This window comes from Microcebus murinus, chromosome 8 (assembly GCF_040939455.1).
Source record: "Microcebus murinus isolate Inina chromosome 8, M.murinus_Inina_mat1.0, whole genome shotgun sequence".
NCBI lineage: Eukaryota > Metazoa > Chordata > Mammalia > Primates > Cheirogaleidae > Microcebus > Microcebus murinus.
In genome coordinates, this window is record NC_134111.1 from 70,744,659 (window position 1) to 70,765,549 (window position 20,891).

Here is a 20,891-nt window from a genome sequence, read left to right on the forward strand (position 1 = left end):
ATTGTACTAAGTGTAGTTTTACTGTTTAGTATATTTTCCTATATTCTAATTCTTTAACAATTGAATGAATGTTATGTATGTGTGGTAACCCTTTACTAACTAGAATACTTAATTAACTAGAATAACTTATTACCAGATCATGCCAACTAAAGGAATTTAAGCCAAAATAATATGGCCAGGCGAGGTGGCTCACGCCTGTAATGCTAGCACTCTGGGAGGCCAAGGCAGGAGGATCACCCAAGGTCAGGAGTTCAAAACCAGCCTTAGTGAGACCCCATCTTTACTAAAAATAGAAAAAAATTAATGGGCCAACTAAAAATATATAGGAAAAAAAATTAGCCGGGCATCGTGGTGCATCCCTCTAGTCCCAGCTACTCGGGAGGCTGAGGCAGAAGGATCGCTTGAATCCAGGAGTTTGAGGTTGCTGTAAGGTGGGCTGATACCACGGCACTCTAGCCTGGGCAACAGAGTGAGACTCTGTCTCAAAAACAAAAAACCAACAAAATAATAATGTTAAAAAGAAATTCATCCTTAATTATCTATACCATAAATACAACTTTTTTGATATTAGGAAGTCTGGGAAAAAGAGATAAATCTTTCTTAGGAAAGTTGTAAAATGACTATTTTGTCACAATATAGACTTCTTGAAAATATGCAATATTTGTAAAAACATGGACATTTTGAAAGCATGGAATATTCGTAGCCAAATTATTAACACAATTTTTACTATTGCTTTAATAGTAGAAATATAAATGTGCAAGTTAAAAACCATTATAGCCCGTAAAACTCTTCACTATTAGAAACCAAATGCAAGATATCAAAGCATTTGTAAATTCCATGAAATCTAAATTAATTTATAATGTAGGTTCAACTGAAACTTGGTCGTAGAAACAGATTCTATTAATTTGACAATACCAATCCTAAGTTTATCCTAAGAAAGTTAGCTCTAATAAGAACACAAATACTTAAGCATGGTTTAAAGTAGCTAAGCAGAAATAAGGTAGTTCATATAAACTAGAGGCCTATGATGTCACCACCAGTGAACTGTGTACTTTAACCACTTAAATCTGAAATCTGGGGACTCTTAGTTCATGAATCAATAAGTAAATAAAATGTTACTCTAAAGTCGATTCCCCGTCTTTTAACACAAAGAGATCTACTTTAATTATAAAACAAACACAACAGCCACTAAATCACATATATTAATGACTAACAGAGCTTAAAATAATTAGTGAAAGGGAAAGAATATCCTTAAGTTAACCCAGTAGAGCTGTAAACCAATAAGCATTCTGTCAATCACTGCAGGAAAGCCATGTCAGCTGATTTCATGATATTCTTTAATTTGCAGATGATTCTGGACTGCAGGCTTCCAAATTTAGAAGGTTAAAATGCAGTCTTGATTTTTGTTTTATTTTCTATTATTTATTAAGATGTGTACATTTCAAATGGTCCAGCTAAGGAAATACTGAGGTGGTGCTAATAGGCAAAATGGAGAATATTTAAGATATTTTAAATGCTTACTTCTTATATTTATTGGCTTCCACATCACCATATATCTGAGACTGATGTAAAAAAAATATTTCTAGCTTATTCTATAACTAAATCTTGAAGATTAAGCAAACATACAACTCACCTCATACCGACAGTCTGATGATGTGTACATTTTTAATAATGCCACATGGCTGTCATTTTCTGGTTGAGCAATATGGAGCTTCAGGGAAATTTCTGTGGAGGATGGAGCCCTGAAGAGACAACTTAAGTATCAATTCTCAAATACAAAATGCTGGTAAAGAGCCATGGCTAAGTCAATCCTCAGCACAATACAATGAAATAACATAGAGGAAACTAGATGCCAGACACATTGTGGATGGACACTTTTCCAGATAGAACACAATTGTTTGAATGCCCACTCTAGGACACAAGAGTTGGGAAAGAGGGTGGAAGGTAGTTCATGTTTCAAGCAAGTAATGTCTAAGTTATATATAATTCAATATTAATACAAATATTATATATTAAGGGCACAAAACTACACAAAGGATACCTACATTTTACTGAGGCAGTTTAATAATTCATATGATTTAAATAAACTAAGCAGAATATCTATTCTTTAAAAACACCAACGTTAAAGTAAATTCTTTCTTATACTTACTGTGCAATGGTTAGTGAATCTTCATAAGACCAGGGAATGTGAAGTTTATAGATACTAGTTATTTCTTCTGTTAAAACATAAAAGAAACATGTATTACTAACCATTACCCTAAATGTTACATAAGCTACTACAATACCTAATTATACAGTTGCCCATTTCATAAAAAAATAATCGGTAAGGGTTATATCACATGATAAAAATTAAAGAGAATTACTGAATAATGATTTAATTAGATTTACAAAAGATATTAGAACATATGGGCAGTATAAAGAAACTAGAAAAATATTAAACAGCTAAATTTGAATTACTACTATAATAAAACAAAGATATGTAGTATTTTAAAAATATGGCTATTTAAACTGAAATAGATGAAGATGCTTTACTGTTAAGAAAGGGTCTATGTCAAATCTCTTGGAAATATAAATATATTTTCTATTATATATTACAGTTTACTTCACATAAAAATATATGAAAGAGTAAGTATTATAGAAAATACAAGTGAAGAACTACTGATTCCTTGAAATAACAATATTATCTCCTATATATTTTTCAGAAAATACATTTATTTACCTTTGACTGCTGAGCACTTGCTTACCACGTTGATTTTAAAAGCTTGGTATATCTAATAGAGGTCAACCACAAAAACAAAAAACAAAAGTTTATTTGTTTATTTAACTAAACAGTAAAGTAAAATCAAATCCTTCTTGTTATAAGAGGATAATAATTACCTGTCCAAAGTTCAGAAGCTCTATATTGTAGTACAGGCCACTTGTATTTAACACAACTTTTCTTGAAGACAATCCTAATGAATTAAAAGTATTACTGAGAACATTAAAGAACTTTAAAATATGTCCTGATTGCTTAACATTAAAATGATGCCAACAGGCTTTTGATTTTAAAAAACAGTTTATAGATTTTCACTTCAGATGTGGAAGACTAAACTCCTAAAAATCCAATCCTTCTGCAATAAACTCTGGACAAAGCATACTTATGACTTCCAATCATATTTCTATGTGTTTTTAAAAGGTCACAATTTCAGAAAAGTATGCTTTCTTAGTAGATCTTTTATTTACAAGCTTGCTACCTTCAATGATTCAGAGTTGTCATTTCTGTATTATTCAGAGTTTTTACCAAAAAGAAGGGATAGGAGGAGGGATAAAAACCTTAAAGGAAGTTTTCTCAAGTAACACAGATTCTTTCCACAATGGAATATAAAATATGTATTTAAAGGATGGTGCATACCAAAAGAGCACAGGAGCCAACCTAAAAGGGCTCTCAACATCCAAAGCTGGAACTACTTAACCAAAAAAATATAATAATGGATTATAACCCAATGAAGAAAATAAATATCTCTGAGTCCATACTGACATAAATAACAATTGAATAAGTAAACAAACAAGGAGAAAAGACAAATGTACCTCAGGAAGAATTTCAATAAATGTAGAATACAAGAGTAATACTTGCTAAAGACTAGATGAACCAATGGATGTTAAAACTAGTGGGTTATTTTGAAGAAAATCAGGATATTTTTCATATCCTCAAAGTATCTCACCCAAGATATTTATTAATTACAAAAAGGAAAGCAGTAACACTACAGGGGAGAAACCTGGCAGGTACCATCTCAACTGAGATCAAGGTAACATTAGTAATTAGAGATATCAACATCACGTATACTCTGATATACTGAGAAATGCACAACGCTTCTGTGGTATTTTTGGCAAAAATGCATAATCTCAATCTAATCATAAAAAAGCATTAGACAAATCCAAACTGAGAGGGATTCTACAAAATAACTGGCCAGAAGTCTTTAAAGGTTTTAAAGGTATAAAAACCAGGAAAAGGTTGAGGAACTGTTACAGATTACAGGAGACTAAGGAAACATGACACTTCTTTTATTTATTTATTTTTTGAGACAGAGTCTTGCTCTGTTGCCCAGGATAGAGTGCTGTAGTGTCAGCCTAGCTCATAGCAACCTCAAAGTCCTGGGCTCAAGCAATCCTCCTACCTTAGCCTCCCAAGTAGCTGAGACTACAGGCGAGCACCACCAGGCATGACTAATTTTTTCTATTTTTAGTTGCCCAGCTAATTTTTTTTCTTTTTAGTGGAGATGGGGTCTCACACTCGCTCAGGCTGGCCTCAAACTCATGACCTGAAGAGATCCTCCCGCCTCAGCCTCCCAGAGTGCTAGCATTAGAGATGTGAGCCACTGCACCCAGCCAGAAACATGACAATTAAATGTAACGTGGGAAACAGGAGAAGGATATCAGTGGAAAAACTGGTGAAAATTAAAGTCTGTAGTTAATTGTATTGTACCAATGCTAATTTCTTAGTTTTAAAAACTGTATTATGTTTATAGAGGAGGTCAGCATTAGGGAAAGATGGGTGAAAGATATACAGGAACTCTACACTTTTGTGGCTTTTCTATAAGTCTAAAATTATTTCAAAATATAAGAGAATATTTAGAGAAATATAAGTATAAGAGAATATTTAGAGAAATCCTGAAACCTTCCTAAGGCAGATAGGAATTTATAGTCTATAGTAAAATTTATAAAAAAGGTCAATATTTAGGATAAAAACACACTCACAGTTATCTGCAAATATATGTGATTATGGAGAAATTTCTTTTAAAGTTCTCTTTTCAGAATATGACTGCTGGCCCAGTATTAAATGAGAATGAAACCTCTGAACCATATCATATAGTTATTCCACAAATTACACTTGAAATATACAATATTTAACATCACAAGGATCTGCTGCATTGCAACTCACTGGCAAAATAAATCAGTATTCCATTAAAAATAAAAGCAATTCTTAAGATTTCCAAAAAAAAAAAATACTTACCAAAGGAAAAAAGATGAGTTACAGGAAGCTGTATGGATCTTTTCTCTTTTTTAAAGAATTCGCAATCTACAACAAACTAAAATATAAAACATTTGATTATTAGAAAAAATAAAATTTATAGTAAAATATCTTCACTTGATATTTGAATGGAAAATAAAAGTCTATAAACCTTAGCTTTGGAGAAAGTATCATCTATGACACTATAACTCCGGCTATACTTAAATGGCAAGAATTCCTCAAGATGAGATGCTATGCTGAGAAAACAATAAACAAGCTTAACTTAATTAAATAGATAAATTATTAGAGGGTCATTTCTATAAGAAAAGATTCATAGCAAAGTTTTTTTTATAGTTACTTTAGGCATTTGTAGAAGGACATTAAAGGATGAATCAAAGCATTAAGAGCCAAGGCAAATTCAAGATTAAGGGTTTAGATAATACATTTCTGAATACTTTCACGTCAAAAGGAAAATGTGATTTGGTTACATATCTTTTTAAAAAATCCTTCATTTCTTATTTATACTCAAGGTTTTTGGAAACATACTGCCATTCATCAATAGATGGCTAATGTTATTTATGTAAGATTATTTCATGTTAAATAGTTATAATAAATGGAAAAAGGTTTACTACATATGAAGAAAAATGCTTTTCAAAAATGTAAACCAAAAAATATAAAAACAAAAATGTAAACCCATAATGTGACATCTACACCATTACAATTTTTCAGCAACAACATTTCTTTTTTAGTAACATTTCTACAAATGTGTAAGAAATTTGCTCTCGGTTATCTGCAAAAAGAATTGTTTCTGGTAAAGGAACAATTTCATTAAAATAATCTCCACTGTGCAATAAGATTATTTTGAAGAGCTGAAGAAATAAATAATCTGATGCCTAATTGTAGTTAGCAAGTAGTTTGCAGTGGCACCTATCCTAGCCTTTACCCACAACTACAGCTTGGATACATTCGAAGCAGTGTTACTTCACTTGCCTCTTGGGTAAATTTCTGATTGTTTTTGAAAGTGAAAAACAGATGACAGAAATTGCTATTAGTACACACATGGGGGAATAAAAGGAAAAACTTGTTAAAAAGTTTTGCTTTTATTTTTCCCTCTTTACTTACAAAGCAAAGAACATAGATATTTTCATTACAGAAAATAGCTGTTAAAAGATTAGAGAAATGACTTATTGAACAGGACTATTCATTATATTTTTACAAAGTACTTTCTGGTGGGCCTTTACCAGAGACAGGGAAGCAGTTTTTAAAAGCAATTTACATCATTTTGTACAGTTATTTAAAATAATAGAATTTTATTATTGCTTTAAAAATTTGGCTATACCTTTAGTTTTTCATAATTGAGTAATTCCCTACCCATGAAAGAGAAAATTCAAAGGTATGTGTCTAAAACATCCAAGGTAAGTAAATTTGTAATGGCTGTAATTATTTTGTTTTCTGTCATCAATAAAAAACAGATAATTTCATATTTGCATTTCCAAAAATACATTAATGTATCAGTTGAGGCCAGACACAGTGGCTCATGCCTGTAATCCTAGCACTCTGGGAGGCTGGAATGGGAGTATTGCTTGAGCTCAGGAGTTCAAGACCAGCCTGAGCAAGAGCAAGACGCTGTCTCTACTAAAAATAGAATTAGCCGAGTATTTTGGCACATGCCTGTAGTCCTAGCTATTTGAGAGGCTAAAGCAAAAGAATTGCTTGAGTCCAGGAGTTTGAGGTTGCAGTGAGCTATGATGATGTCACTGCACTCTTACCCAGGGCAACAGAGCAAGAGTCTGTCTCAAAAAATAATAATAATAACAAAATAAAATAAAAATAAAAAGATCAGTTGACTCAATTTATTTTACACTGGGTATCTGAATATACGACTTCTGATGATGGACTATAGATAGACATGCAAAAGTTATGAAACACTTAAGTTTTCATTCTAGTGAGATAGAGTTGTCTAACAGTAGAATCAGCAAACTTATTTTCCAAAGAGCATTAAGACATATTATATATTTATTAGGCTGCTAATACAGTCTATTTGCAGAAAGGCTCATTAATTTCTTGGAATAACCAAAGAGGGCCTTTTCAAGTTTGGGAAAAATGTTAGATTCATTCAAAACCAACTTACCTGCCAGAAAAACCCTTAAAGAGAGCTTTTAGTATTGAAGATGCTGAATTACCTCTCACTTGAGCTAAGCAAAACAAAACAATGAATCCATTATAAGGTACTTGTGAGACTTAGTCTTTTGAGATGACTCCCAACTACATCCCCCTTTTTCTTTCTCTATTTCTTTCAAATTTTCCTAATTATTTTGGCCACACATCTCATCAACTTTCTCATTCAAGAAACCTTTTTTTAGTATTTATGTGACAGTCACTAAAAGTTAAGAATACAAAGTAGAATAAAACCTATCTGGTCATTATTCTCAAAGAGTTCTCAATATGGTGATGGTACTAGGGACATAAATAAATAAATTATAATTTAATGTAATAAATTTCTCAAAGAAGTTATAAACAAAGTATCATAGGAGTAAATAAAAGATTATTGGAAGAGTCTGGAAAAGGAAAAGAGGAACACTTATGTTAGATCTTGAAGGATGAGTTCGCTGGGTGAAATAAAGGGGAATACAATGGGCCTTTTACCTCCAGCTTCTTTCTTCCCCACTAATTCTCTCAGAGTCACCATCCTTTTATTTACACTCCCACTTCCCCAGTACAAGCTAAGTATCCCTTGCCCAAAATGCTTTGGATCGGAAGTATTTTATATTTTGGAATGCCTGTATATAAATAATGTTTTCTTGGAGATGAAATCCAAGTCTAAACATGAAATTCATTTATGTTTCATATATACCTCACACACATAGCCTGATGATAATTTAAATAATTTTGTGCATGAAACAAAGTTTTGACTGTGTTTTGACTATAGCTCACCACCTGAGGTCAGGGGTGGAATTTTCCACTTGTGGCGTCAAGTTAGCACTCCAAAAATTTCAGATTTTGGATTTTTGGATTAGGAGATCCTCAACCTATACAATCCCTCAAAACCCCTTATGAAGTACTTAGTCTTTCTGTTTCTGACCCATCCTACACCATAGATGAATCTTCTTGAATAAATTATCTCTGATCCCATTACTACTAAGGTGAAAAACCTTAGGGCATCCTACTGACTCCTGAATTCTATAAAGTCCTGAATTCTTTAATCAAGGACTCTACAATATGGCCATATACTACTTTTCCAGACTTTTCTTCCACTACTATTTTACTTGTGGTGGCTATCCTTTTAAAATTATTATTTACTTATTCACTATTTTCTTAATATACCCCATGCATTACTCTGTTTCTTTATCTAAACAATGCTATCCATTTAACTTGTGGCAATGATATTACTATTGAGCATCTGGAATGTGGCTAGTACAACTAAGGGACTGATTTTAAATTTTATTTAATTTTAACTAATTTAAACAGAAATAGTCACATGTGCTAGTGATTCCCATATTTATAGCACAGATCTAAAATGTTCATTCTACCTATAAAAATTTTTACTATCCTTTAAGGCCATTTTATTTCCTTTCTTTTCTTTTTTTTTAAGAGACAAGGTCTCATTATGTTATCCAGGCTGGAGTGCTGTGGCTATTCACAGGCACAATCATTGCACACTACAGCCTCAGAACTCCTGGACACAAGCAATCCTCCTGCCTCAGTCTCCTGAGTAGCTGGGACTACAGGCACTTGCCACTATGCCCACTTTAAGGCCATTTTAACTATCACCTCATTATAAAGCCATTATTGATTCCATCAATTAGAGATATCTCCCCCTTTTACATTTTTCATTTACTTGCTATATTCTGATTTGGGTATATATATTTGGGTACTTCTTTTTTCTCACTCTTCCTTCTGTACCCAAATATATTTATCTCCCTCTACCCAACAGTATGTAGCTCTCTAACAACAGGGTTCATGTCTTCCTCACTGGTATGCCTCCTATAATTCCTGGAAGATAACCTTGTACATAAAGGGGTACCTAGTAATTAATAGATTTTGAAAAACTAATAGATAAGCTGGAACCAGTTCTTACTTGGAACAAAGGGACTTGGGTTTATTCTGCTTAGTTCAAGTTGGAGCAGATGATCCTAATAATTTAATAGTCTTAGATGGATCACCAAACTGGGCATTGTTTTAGATAAGCCCTATGCAGAAGAACTCATTAAAAAAAAAGTTTACCATGAGCATCCCCAAAACATTCTGATAACATCTTAATCTAATTGTTACCTTACTTCCATGAATAGATGGTACATAGACAACAAGATGAGACAAAGATGGATAGTCTTGAAGTCTTAACATCAGAAACTAAAAAAAAAGACAAAGATAAAAAGCTACTTTTATTTCTTAGAATACAAAGCACTTAATGCAGGTTAAAAGAAGAATAAACTACAAACACATTTCTTATTTAATTAGTTATTTAAAAAAGCAGATTTCAAATTTATGTTCTGTACTTCATAAAATGCTCACGTTTACATTTCCAGGTCAATAATCCTGCTGAAAGTCAAATTCCTAATAATTATGTTAAATATGGACTGCCAAAAATATTCCTTGAAATATCCCTTTATGTAAAATAAATGTCATTTAAACATTAAATTTAATTATTTTATATAATTATTTCCAGATTTGGTGTCTTTCTTTTTATAATTTGGCTATTTGCTACATATAGCACTACAGTGTTATTTCCACATTTATTTTGGCAGTATATAACAAAGAGCATCCGATAGCTGATGAATGAATGGATACTAAATATGATGAAAGAGTTGAAATTTAATCTCACATGGTTCTGATTTAGCCCAAGTAGTGAAGAGTTGCTGGCTAAGGAGATATATTAACATCATCCCCTGGGATTTATTTAGTAAATGAAAAAGACACACTACAGCTAAATAATGCACCTTACCAAGTGAGCAACTATTCTTCCTCAAAATGAAGACTAGATCCTATAGTTCATATTTTGAGGAAGGAATTGGTAGAAGACTGGTCAATTTAATGAAAAGCCAAGCCAAAAAATCAGTTTTTAATTCAGTTTTGTTCTAGAAATAGATGTGGGGTGGGAGGAGTTATATGTTGTAAAAATATGCTTGCATTAAGAACTTTCTATGGACATTAGCTTTCCCCAATCTTCGCTGGAAGCAAGCAGGACAGAGGTGCTGAAGTGAAAAAACCATTAATGAGGGCTGGGTGTGCTGGCTCACGCCTGTAATCCTAGCACTCTGGGAGGCCGAGGCGGGCGGATTGCTCAAGGTCAGGAGTTTGAAACCAGCCAGAGCGAGACCCCATCTCTACTAAAAATAGAAAGAAATTAATTGACCAACTAAAAATATATATACAAAAAATTAGCCGGGCATGGTGGCGCATGCCTGTTGTCCCAGCTACTCCGGAGGCTAAGGCAGTAGGATCGCTTGAGCCCAGGAGATTGAGGTTGCTGTGAGCTAGGCTGATGCCACTGCACTCACTCTAGCCTGGCCAACAAAGTGAGACTCTGTCTCAAAAAAAAACAAAACAAAACAAAAAAAACCATTAATGAGTGGTCCTTTAACAACCTGACCAGATTCATGTGGGAATGGTAAGAGTGCTTATTAAAGATAAACTCCTGGGTTCGCCCCAACTTAGCAAAGTCTCTGCAACAGACTCTTATGTTCTAATGTAAATTAAAGGGCCACATAAGCCACAACTACAGGCAGCTGATATTGACCAGACAAATGGTAGATAGTATGAAAGATAAATTAATTAGGAAGAACTTGGATATTCTGTGTAGTTATCAACTTTAATAACTTCTCAATATTTATTCTCAACAATGGCAAAGTGTTGAATATATATATATGCTATGATGAAGGGTTCCATCTATTTATTAATAGTTCAGTCAGTAGAAATGTCTAAAAGTAATGAAATTCTCATTTGACATTACTTTTCTTGAGATGATACTAACATGAATAAAACCTATAAAATTTTTCCCCTTTAAGCATCCCTTCAATTTCATGGTAAAATAAGTTTATGTGTTGTTTATATAAATGGCTAACACACATTATATAAAATTTTCATTTTCATTATAATGAAAAAGTATATTTATATTTAATAATTACAAACCTCTTAAACTGAGAACACCTAAGATTGCAGAATGTTATAATCCTTGTTTTCTAACCTCTCTTTCAGCATTCACCATAAAAAGCAAGCAGCTTAAATAGCTTATTCTCCTGCTATTTTAGCCAGCTGTTTCATATACTTGGAACAAACAACATAGGAACCTAGAGCTTGATGAAGACATTATTTAATCTCTGGAGATTAAAAAAAAATAATCTAAGGATTTTATACCTTTTAAAACATGGGAGCACAGTACATTTTATCAGATTTTTAATTATTTACTTCTTCCAAACTCTTAAATTATAGGCTGGAAAGAATATCCAAATTATTATACAAATTCAAGGAAATGTTTAGTATACCTTATGAATTACTGGTCAGTAAGCATATTCTAATACTTTTGTTATTTGTTTTACTTAGAATGGAACCAGTGCGAGACCTTAAAAATATTCACGAGCCAACTTACTTTACTATGATATTTGTTTGATAAATACAAAGCTACATGAATGAATGTGCACAATATAAGACGGAGCAAGGTAACAGGAAAAAAATTGCAACCATTCCAAAGTCAAGTTAAGTGACCTGCAATTATTCCTTCTGTCACCATTTCTGACTCTGTCAGGCTAAGTTTCTCTCTGTTAGTTTAGTATAGAGTTGACAATATGTACAAATAAATACAAATATTCATGAGCAAAATTAACTTAATTAGAGTTAATTGAGAGATGACTGGGACTGACCAGATAATTTCACTTTCAAGTCAATGAGTCTAGGATTCATTATAAAAAATACATTTTTTAAAGTATAGATTTACTTGAAAACTAAAAACTATCAACCCTGGCATAAGATTACTAGATATAATAAATATAATTTGGAAATTAGAACAGATATTTTCATCAAATTTTAGAATTATTTTGCTTTTCAGCAATAGATTTTGAGACTACACAAAATAGCCTTTTATAAATGACTTGCTGATCTACTGAAGTTGTGTAAGCAAATCACTAACAATTATTAAATATATCCCTATTGTGATTTATCTCCCCAAAAGTACTAGATAAAGTTGTTATTCAAGTGCTTGACCACAAGGTGATGTTGAAGTTCATATGTAAAATTACTTCATGTCTCTTTTGAGGTGCCCACTTCCCAACTGCAGGCTCTTCCTCTCCAAATGAATTTTCAGTATACTATTCACCTTATATTTTAAGACAGACCATTAGAATATATCCTCAAACTTAACTTTAAAAATTCATCCAGCTCTTTTGGTATGATGATTTAGAGGATTATTAATTTATAGTTTTTCATCTCTGAGTAAAAAAACCCCACTAATTGCATGTTATTCCCTATCAAATGTATACTTAAATACTTAAATATTTCTAAAATGTAGGTTAGCAAATCTCAAGTTTATTTAACACCTTGTTAAATTAATAAAAGAGCATATTCTATAATGTCTATAGGCTCAAGTATTTTTTCACCTGAGTATTAAAATTCTAAAGCCATAATTTACCTTAATTGTTGGCAGCAGTTCAGCTTTCCATGATAAATCAACCCCTTGCCGGCTTTGAAATAAATATGAAAATATAATTAAAGGACAAATATATTGAAGCATTATAAATTATAAATAAGTTTCAGGGGAAAAAGAACCCATCAACCATCTACAGATCAAGTGGAGAGAGTTACAAATGAACCAAAGTCTAATAAATCTAATCCTAAACACTGTCCACACAGTTCCCTTGGCAACAAAAAAATTTTCCTACTTTCAATGTTTGTAAAAATTACTAGTATATTCGTTTTCTTTCCATTTCATTCTAAATGCAATACTATAATTTAATATACAATAGCATCAAAATTAGTATAAGAATGCATGAAGCTATTCTAGAAGTGTGATTTCTTAGTATTGTCTATTTTAGAAAAATGAACAATAGAAGGCAGTGGGTTCAAAGGACTTACCACATAGAAGTGCTGTTTATGCAGCCAAAAATCCAACTATTTGTATCCTGTTTATTAATAACAAAACACATTAAATGTAGAAAATAATCATATAAAACAAGCATCATCAACACTTTATTGTTAAGAGATAGGATGAGTAGCAGCAAGGGAAACATAAAAATAGCACCTTATTGAGAAACATATCCAAGATGGTCTCAAAAGTCAAATAAATCAAGGACAGACCCAAAAAAAAAAAGTCTAATGTCAACATAGACAGGTAAGAAGTTAATCCAGAGCAGCAGTATGAGAAAGAGTGACCTGATGAGTATCTTTCTACAGCATATTGCCTAATCATTTCTAGTTGTTGAACCAAAACTTTCAAAGAGTTCAGTAATGTTCATACTTTAATTAAATGGTTACACAGTAAGTAACCTATATTTGAACAAATAGAATAATGAACAACCAGAAGTAGACTTTTAAACAAATAAAATACAGTGCCAAGCAATTAACAATAACAACCTATGTACAGCTTTTTACTTTATCACTTGAGGTCCCATTTCATTGCCAGCAAATAACTTCTATACAACCAAGAATGTTTTTGAACTGAAGCACAATTCCAAGGGCTCAAAACTAAAGCTAGTTATTATTAATACTTTATCGCACAGGATAGGAATGCTACAGAGATGACTGTTATTTTAACAACAATCTGTATTCAGTCTTAGTCATTTAAGAGCAGTGCAACCTAAGATCTGCACTCCAACTTTTAAGGAAGAATAATGTTCCAAGATATGATACAACTACTGAAATCCTACCAGGACATAAGACAATGAGAAGCAGTGCTCCGTCAGCTATATACATTTGTCCTTAGAATTACAGGTAGGACAATGAGAATCAATCCTTTTATTCAAATAATTTTTACAAAGTCTATTCTTGGGCCAAGGAATTATATGGCAAGCCCTCAGGCAAAATAATTAGGCACACATAGTCCCGGCTCTCATTTAGCTTACATAAAATTGTAAGAAATTTGTCAAGAATATAAAAAAGGAAGTTGATAGAAATTAAACAAAAAACAATATATTTCCCTGCAGGCAAAATACTTGTATGTTCTGTATTGGTTACTTATGCTTCCCACAATGTGACATTATAACTAAAGCAAGATAACAAAACAGATCTGCATAGCCCAGACAAAGAAAAGCTAGCAGCCTCTAAAGATCCAACCCACTGCTGTAATGGGTTTTTGTAGCTACTAATGGGACCTATCCTCAAAGGTAGCCCTCATTATGAAAGCTGCCAATATGCCACACTACTTACTTCAGTATATAGAGAATTCTGACTCAGTCATCAATGGACTGAACATATATTACTCAAGCCCACCATAAAACACCATGCTGATATAACCTATCTGTCAAAAGAACAATTCCAACTTATCTAGAAAATACTCCTAACTCAACTAATTACAAGAATTATATCTAAAGCCTTAGAAGAGGAATTCCTAACTAAACTCCTAAACTATATCAGAAAAACTCCTAAACTATATCAGAACTCCTAAACTATATCAGAAAAAAATGCTACTGATCAAAAATTTATAGTTGTCAAAAAATTCTACTTAGAGTAAAAAGTAATGCCTTTAACAGCTACTAAAATCATTAGGTAAAAGATTTATGAATTTTATAATGAATGGATCATGCTGATACTACTATGCCCCCTGATGCCTGTATGTCACTAAAAGTGGTAAAACCAAATATTATGTACCTCCTGATATGATGAAATAGGAGGTACACAAATCTACTTATAAAATGTTATTACCACAAAAAATTAATCTAAATCTAATCAAGATTCTAGCTCTAACTACCAGTTTACAGAAAACAGAGGGGACAGAAATATATATTAAAAGATACCACAAGATTACAATCAGCTAAACCCAGAATGTGGGAAATTCTGTAGAGTATATAATGTACTTTTTTGAATAATAGTGTCATGTGGGGTGGGTAGGGCAGGGGGTTATTATAAAAGAGACTTATTATCCATGAACCAGAGGCAATGCATATACTTTGCTTGGGTCCTGATTCAAATAAACTTAAAATTTAAGTGAACTGGGGAAAACTAAACATAGACTGGGTTATTAAGGAATTAGTATTAATTTGGTTAGATGAAATAATAGTATTATGGTAATGTGTAAAATCCTTATCTGATAGAAAAACATTGAAGTATCTATAAATGAAATGATAAGATGCCTGGAATTTTCTTTAAAGTCAAAAAGGTAGAAACAGCCAGAACAGTGGCTCATGCCTGTAATCTCAGCACTTTTGGGAGGCTCAGGCAGGAAGATCACTTGAGGCCAGGAGTTTGAGACCAACCTGGGCAACATAACGAGACCCAGTCTCTATAGAAAAATTGTTTTTAATTAGCTGGGCATGGTGGGGCACACCTATAATTCCAGCTACTCAGGAGGCTGAGGCAGAAGGATCACTTGAGCCCAGAAGTCCAAGGTTGTAGTGAGCTATGACTGCATCACTGCACTCCACCCTTGGCAACAGAGTAAGACCCTATTCCTATCAAAAAAAAAAAAAAAGAGGGAAGGAATAAATGAAGAATGACAGAATGTTGATAATTGTTAAAGCCATGTGTTGGTTACAAAAGAATTCATTGTTTTATTTTCTCTCTGCTTTTATATATGCTTGAAAACTTCTGTAATAAAAATTGAAATGATTTTTAAAAATTCATGACTTTATGCTAGTTAATATCCATGTATGTTATATGCAGAAAAAGGATCTTCCAAACAGCCAGATAGATAATTTGCTCTTAGTAGGCATTTTTCTCCATATAATACTGATATTCTGATTTGAAATTTAGTATTAAGTGAGTGTAGATATTCATTACTCTCAGGGCCAGATTCTCCTAGGATAAAGTGCCCATCAAGATTTTAGACTGAGAGATGCTAGTCTCTGTGAAAGATGCAAAACTTTGGAAATTCCACTAAAATGTTATATTCATTAGCACCTAGGCCACACTGTCTGCCTACCATCTTTTAAAAAGACTTCACTATATATGGCAGCCACCAAAGTATAACTTCCACCAAAGTGATATACTAGATCTTGGTTCTAAAAAAACAAAAGTCACCCAACAAAAAGCAGAAGTAGGAATTTAAATTATAAAAGATGCAAACATAAAGACTCTTGAGACATGCCAAAATAATTCAGAATGTAGGAAAAAGAACCTAAATTGGGAAAAATTTCTCAAAGTAAGAAATGTTAATAATTCATGAAAATACTACTTAACCACTCATTCCTACTATTATACCAAAAGCATACTACAGCACCTTTTATTTAATAATGCCTAATATAGTAGGTTCTTATTAAAAGAAACACAAACAAAATCATTACTCTGATACAGTAAATCTAGATAACACTGTAACAGTTACTTTACTATCTTAGAGAATTTTTTTATAAATATTTTTATAAATATTCTCTAAGTTTTAGTATGGCAGCCAATAGAAAAATAAGATTCACTTTTGTGCTTAAATAAACCTATTCTTTATAGTACTAGAATTTTAGAATTAAAAGGGTTTTATATCCATTTCCTTTATCCTAAACATAGTAAAAATAAAGCAGAAAAACAGGGTGGATTCTAAACTAGAATCAAAGGTACAATTTAATAGCATGTTATCAGTTATATAAAATTTTTTATTAATATTTTTCAATCAAAACACTATTCCAAATATTTTTCAACTACTTAGATTTTAATAATAATAGTTCGTAACTCAGTCTACTATTAGATATTAGAATTTGAAAAATAAACAATAGTTAGCCTTTAGGTTTACATAAAATGTACCAATTATCTTACCAGCATAGTGCTCTGACAATAGACATGAGTGTGGATTTTTCTATGATTTGCAAGAGGAAATGTAAAATATATCTTATCCGATTCCTAAAAAAAGAAAAAGATATTCAATATAGCTATAATAAGAGCAGATAATTTCATCATTCAAAATCTACATAAAACAAATGAGTAACTATTCTATCATTCTTGCCATTGTTGAGAACCAATACTCTATGAGTGGGAGGAAGAAGACACAGAGGTTAAGATAGAGAGATTAGGTATAAACTTAGCAGTCCTGAATTTGTTCTGGATTTGTATGATGCTGGGGTTTTTTAATTGTGTTTTTGGCCTTTTAGTTAAGATAAAATACATTTCTTAGCTATGGCCACTGAAAAGGCTTACAAATCCCAACTCAACAGCCATAAACATTTCTAATGTCAGATTATGGTTTTAAAATGCCATTTCTCAAATTAAAGAAATAGTTCCTTAGAGAAATAGCTGATTCAAAGTCTGGGGCAGGAAATGTACAAAATGAGATAAAGTATCTTGTCATACTGTGAACAAGACAGTGAGTGAGTAAACTACTAAAGGCAACTAAAAAGCTGTATCAGTAAGACTCAGGAGCCAAACTTTAAAAGTGTTTCACTAGTCAAACATAGAACAATTTTAGTATCAATGGACTAAAACTCAAATATATGTCCATGAGTTCATAATAATAGTGGGAAGAAACTTCTAATGGTCACTAATGAAGGATGCTTGTGAATCAACTCACTATTCTGATAATCAGTAGATACAAGATTAAAGATCCAAGCAATTATCATTCTTTTCCTTTATGATTTGATCCACTTTAGAGGAAACTTTTCTATATAGTATTCCAGTTAATAAATGAAGAAGGAATAGTAAAATTAAAGTTTCATCATTTTTGCATCCTCCTAAATGAACTAATGACTCCATGCATTCTTTATCAACAGCTGCTAACAACACAAAAAAAAGTCTAGTAAAAACAAAAACAAAACAAAAATCTGAATCTGGATAAGCATTTAGATCCAACTACTAAATCATAGGGAAAGAATATGTAAAGGAATATGTTGAATGACTATAGGAATAAAGTCAGCAAAATCATGACTGTTTTTTCAACAAACAAATTTCAAGGGAAAAAAAGGGTAGAAAAAGTATTCTAGATTAAAGAGGAACAACAGACATATCAATTAATAACAATGTGTAGGTCTTGTTTGGATCCTGATTTAAACAAATTGAAAAACAAAACAGAAAAAAGAGATATATTTCTGATAAAACTGTAAAACTGAATACTGACTAAATATTTATTATTAAAGAGTTATTATTAAATTATGGGAAACTTGTATAGTTACCTTTTTTTAAAGTCTTTAATTTTTAAAAATAAATACCAAAATGTTTCTTAAAACAGTAAAAGAAATACATTGGTGGAATACTTACATTATAAGCCACATAGGTCCATTTGGATACTTTTACTGGAACCCACATAGATGTTGCTTAAGGTAAAGAAAATTAATTTATTTGCTCTGTTCTGTTTTTATATTAAATCATCTTTCTTTTTAACATATTCTGGTGAAATACTTCTCAATTGAAATAAATACATGGTTACCTGAACATTAGCTGTGTGAAAACAGAAAATCTAGTAACATGTTTTTTATATGCTCATTACCACAAGCATTCATATCAAGTAAAGCATTATAAATCTATTTAGTGTCTTTAATTCTAGAAATTATCAACAGAAGGAAAGAATATTTCATTTCCCAAACAAGACATATAATTAAGTAGAGTTTAAGAGGGATAATTTGCTTTATTTAAAAGCAAAATCTGCCAGCAAAAGATATGCTGGTAACCAAAAATAAGAAAAGAATAACTGATAATTGAGAAAATGAAAGGACTCAAGAATGATACAGTACTTACTTTATGTGACTTTCAGGAGAATAGAGACATTTAATTAAAAAATTTCTATTTCTCATGTTATTTTCAGGACAAAATTTTTATCAGTAACATCTCGCAAGTTGCTTTTCTGCTTTGTTAACTTACTAACCAAGAATTACATCAGCACCAGCACAACCATAGGGAAATTAATAATATATAACAGGATCACCTATACTTCGAAGTATCATAGTTTTCAGTTTGTCTGCTAATAACAAATTTAGAATAGTGAAAACTGCCACATAAAATGTGTTATTACCACCAACCTGTTAAGTCAGAAATTATAGCTGGGTTTTCCTCAAAATGTTTTGCAGGATGTCTTATAAAGTGGTGATTCAAAACTGACAATTTCTTCTTGGAATTTTGAGTTATCTAGAAAGAACATTGATACATTCTATATTATTTTATATCTACTGTAATACTTCAATGAAATACTGTTTCAAGTAATAATGATAAGAGTTAACATTTCTTTACTCAGCAGGGCACTGTTCTGAGCACTGAACATGCTAACTTATTTAATAATCACAAGAACTCTAAGAGATAATAACCATTTTATCTGCATTTTAAATATGAAGAAACTAACACACAGAGAAACTAAGGAACTTGCCCAAAGTCACACAGCTATGATGAGTCTGGGTTGGGATCCAAACCCAAGCATTCTGGCTCTAGAATCCATGCTTTAATTATCATGCAACAGTGCCTCTCAAGTAACAGTTAAGAGTAAAACATTATAAAGAGGTATAGAATCAGAATAGAACTTAAGAGATTCTCTGGTCTAGTGATTCCAATACATTAGTTTCCAAACTCAAGCCAGTGCCAATCCCACAACAAAAAATACACTGGTCACTAGAGAAAATGTAAACTGCCAGCTGTTATTCCCTGGAATTACTCTATTCTATTGTCCTTCTGCTTCTTTTTTTAATAGCCTAGCACAAAAAGTTGGCAACTTTTTATCAGTCCCTCCCTAAAAAAAAAAAAAAAGTGTACTAGCATAAAAATCCATTTGGAATCTATCACTATTCAACTTGCTAGTTTAATGAAGCCTTGACGGGTAAGTTATTTTCTTGGCAACACAGGGAGATAATGAGAAAGAAATGACAGTGAGGACTAAGTCTACTGAACATTTCCAGTTGTTAGGAAGTTGCCCAGCATTTGCTTGAACATTTCTAATTTGCTACTTTGTGAGACAGTACATTCCAATTTGTAAGACAGAATATTCCACGAGAATGGTCTACCCTTTTTAGGGCAAATATATGACTCCCCATTATTCTGACATCTTAGATTGGGGGACAGTCCTTCAAAAATTGGAAGACTTTTGTTATATCCCTATCCAAATACAACAGTTCTTCTGTAAGTTAAACAACTTCAAATATATCAACTGTATTTATTTATTTATTTGTTTGTTTATTTGCCCAAATTCACAGAGCTATCAACTGTGTTTCATGGAACTCTTTTAGTCCCTTCATCATCCTGCTTGCCCCCCCTGGATAAAGTTTGTTGATGTCCCATTTAAAACACAGTACACAAAATATAGTTCTGTATATATGGTGCAAGTAGAGTGGAGGACAGTGGAACTTTCATATTCTTTGATGCAAATGAATCTCTACAATTCAATTAACTTGGTCTCATAGTACATTAGTTTGAATTTTTTAATTAGCCTCATCTGTTTGTAATCAATCAAAAGCTGTAAGTCCATCTACCAAAACTTTAAGCCAGGATTCCACCATCCTTACTCACCTTCTAGGCAATCTGTCCATTCACAAAATTGTAGATATGACTTTTATGTTATAACCACCAGAAATTACTCTCTAATTCTGATTTCTGCCTTAGCACGATATTTGGGACTAATTAGGCTTTGAGTTATAGTTTCCCTATATGTATGTTCTGCTTTCCTCCTACACTATATGCTTCTTGAGAGTTAATAATCACACTCTAAGTTTTTATTTTCTAGTATTTAGTCAATTATATATAATGAATTTGTTAAATAGAACTCAGTTTCATAAACGGTATTATTTATTTTTTTTCAAGTGTCAGGGTCTCACTCTGTCACCCAAGTTGGAGAGCAGTGGTATGATCATATTTCACTGTAACCTCA

General features: G+C 32.1%; 1 protein-coding gene across 1 annotated transcript in view; it reads right to left on the reverse strand.

Moving 5' to 3' along the window:
* PGAP1 (post-GPI attachment to proteins inositol deacylase 1) overlaps window positions 1–20,891 on the reverse strand; it is an 85,834-nt gene that overhangs the window by 34,903 nt on the left and 30,040 nt on the right. Inside the window, exons 8-18 of the mRNA XM_012776970.2 lie at window positions 19,063–19,168; window positions 18,305–18,360; window positions 16,874–16,957; window positions 13,052–13,098; window positions 12,609–12,660; window positions 9,260–9,337; window positions 4,991–5,066; window positions 2,878–2,951; window positions 2,720–2,771; window positions 2,150–2,216; window positions 1,634–1,742 (exon numbers count right to left, since the gene is read on the reverse strand). Coding sequence (XP_012632424.1) covers window positions 1,634–1,742; window positions 2,150–2,216; window positions 2,720–2,771; window positions 2,878–2,951; window positions 4,991–5,066; window positions 9,260–9,337; window positions 12,609–12,660; window positions 13,052–13,098; window positions 16,874–16,957; window positions 18,305–18,360; window positions 19,063–19,168 — 801 coding nt within the window. The remainder of the gene's footprint in view (window positions 1–1,633; window positions 1,743–2,149; window positions 2,217–2,719; window positions 2,772–2,877; window positions 2,952–4,990; window positions 5,067–9,259; window positions 9,338–12,608; window positions 12,661–13,051; window positions 13,099–16,873; window positions 16,958–18,304; window positions 18,361–19,062; window positions 19,169–20,891) is intronic.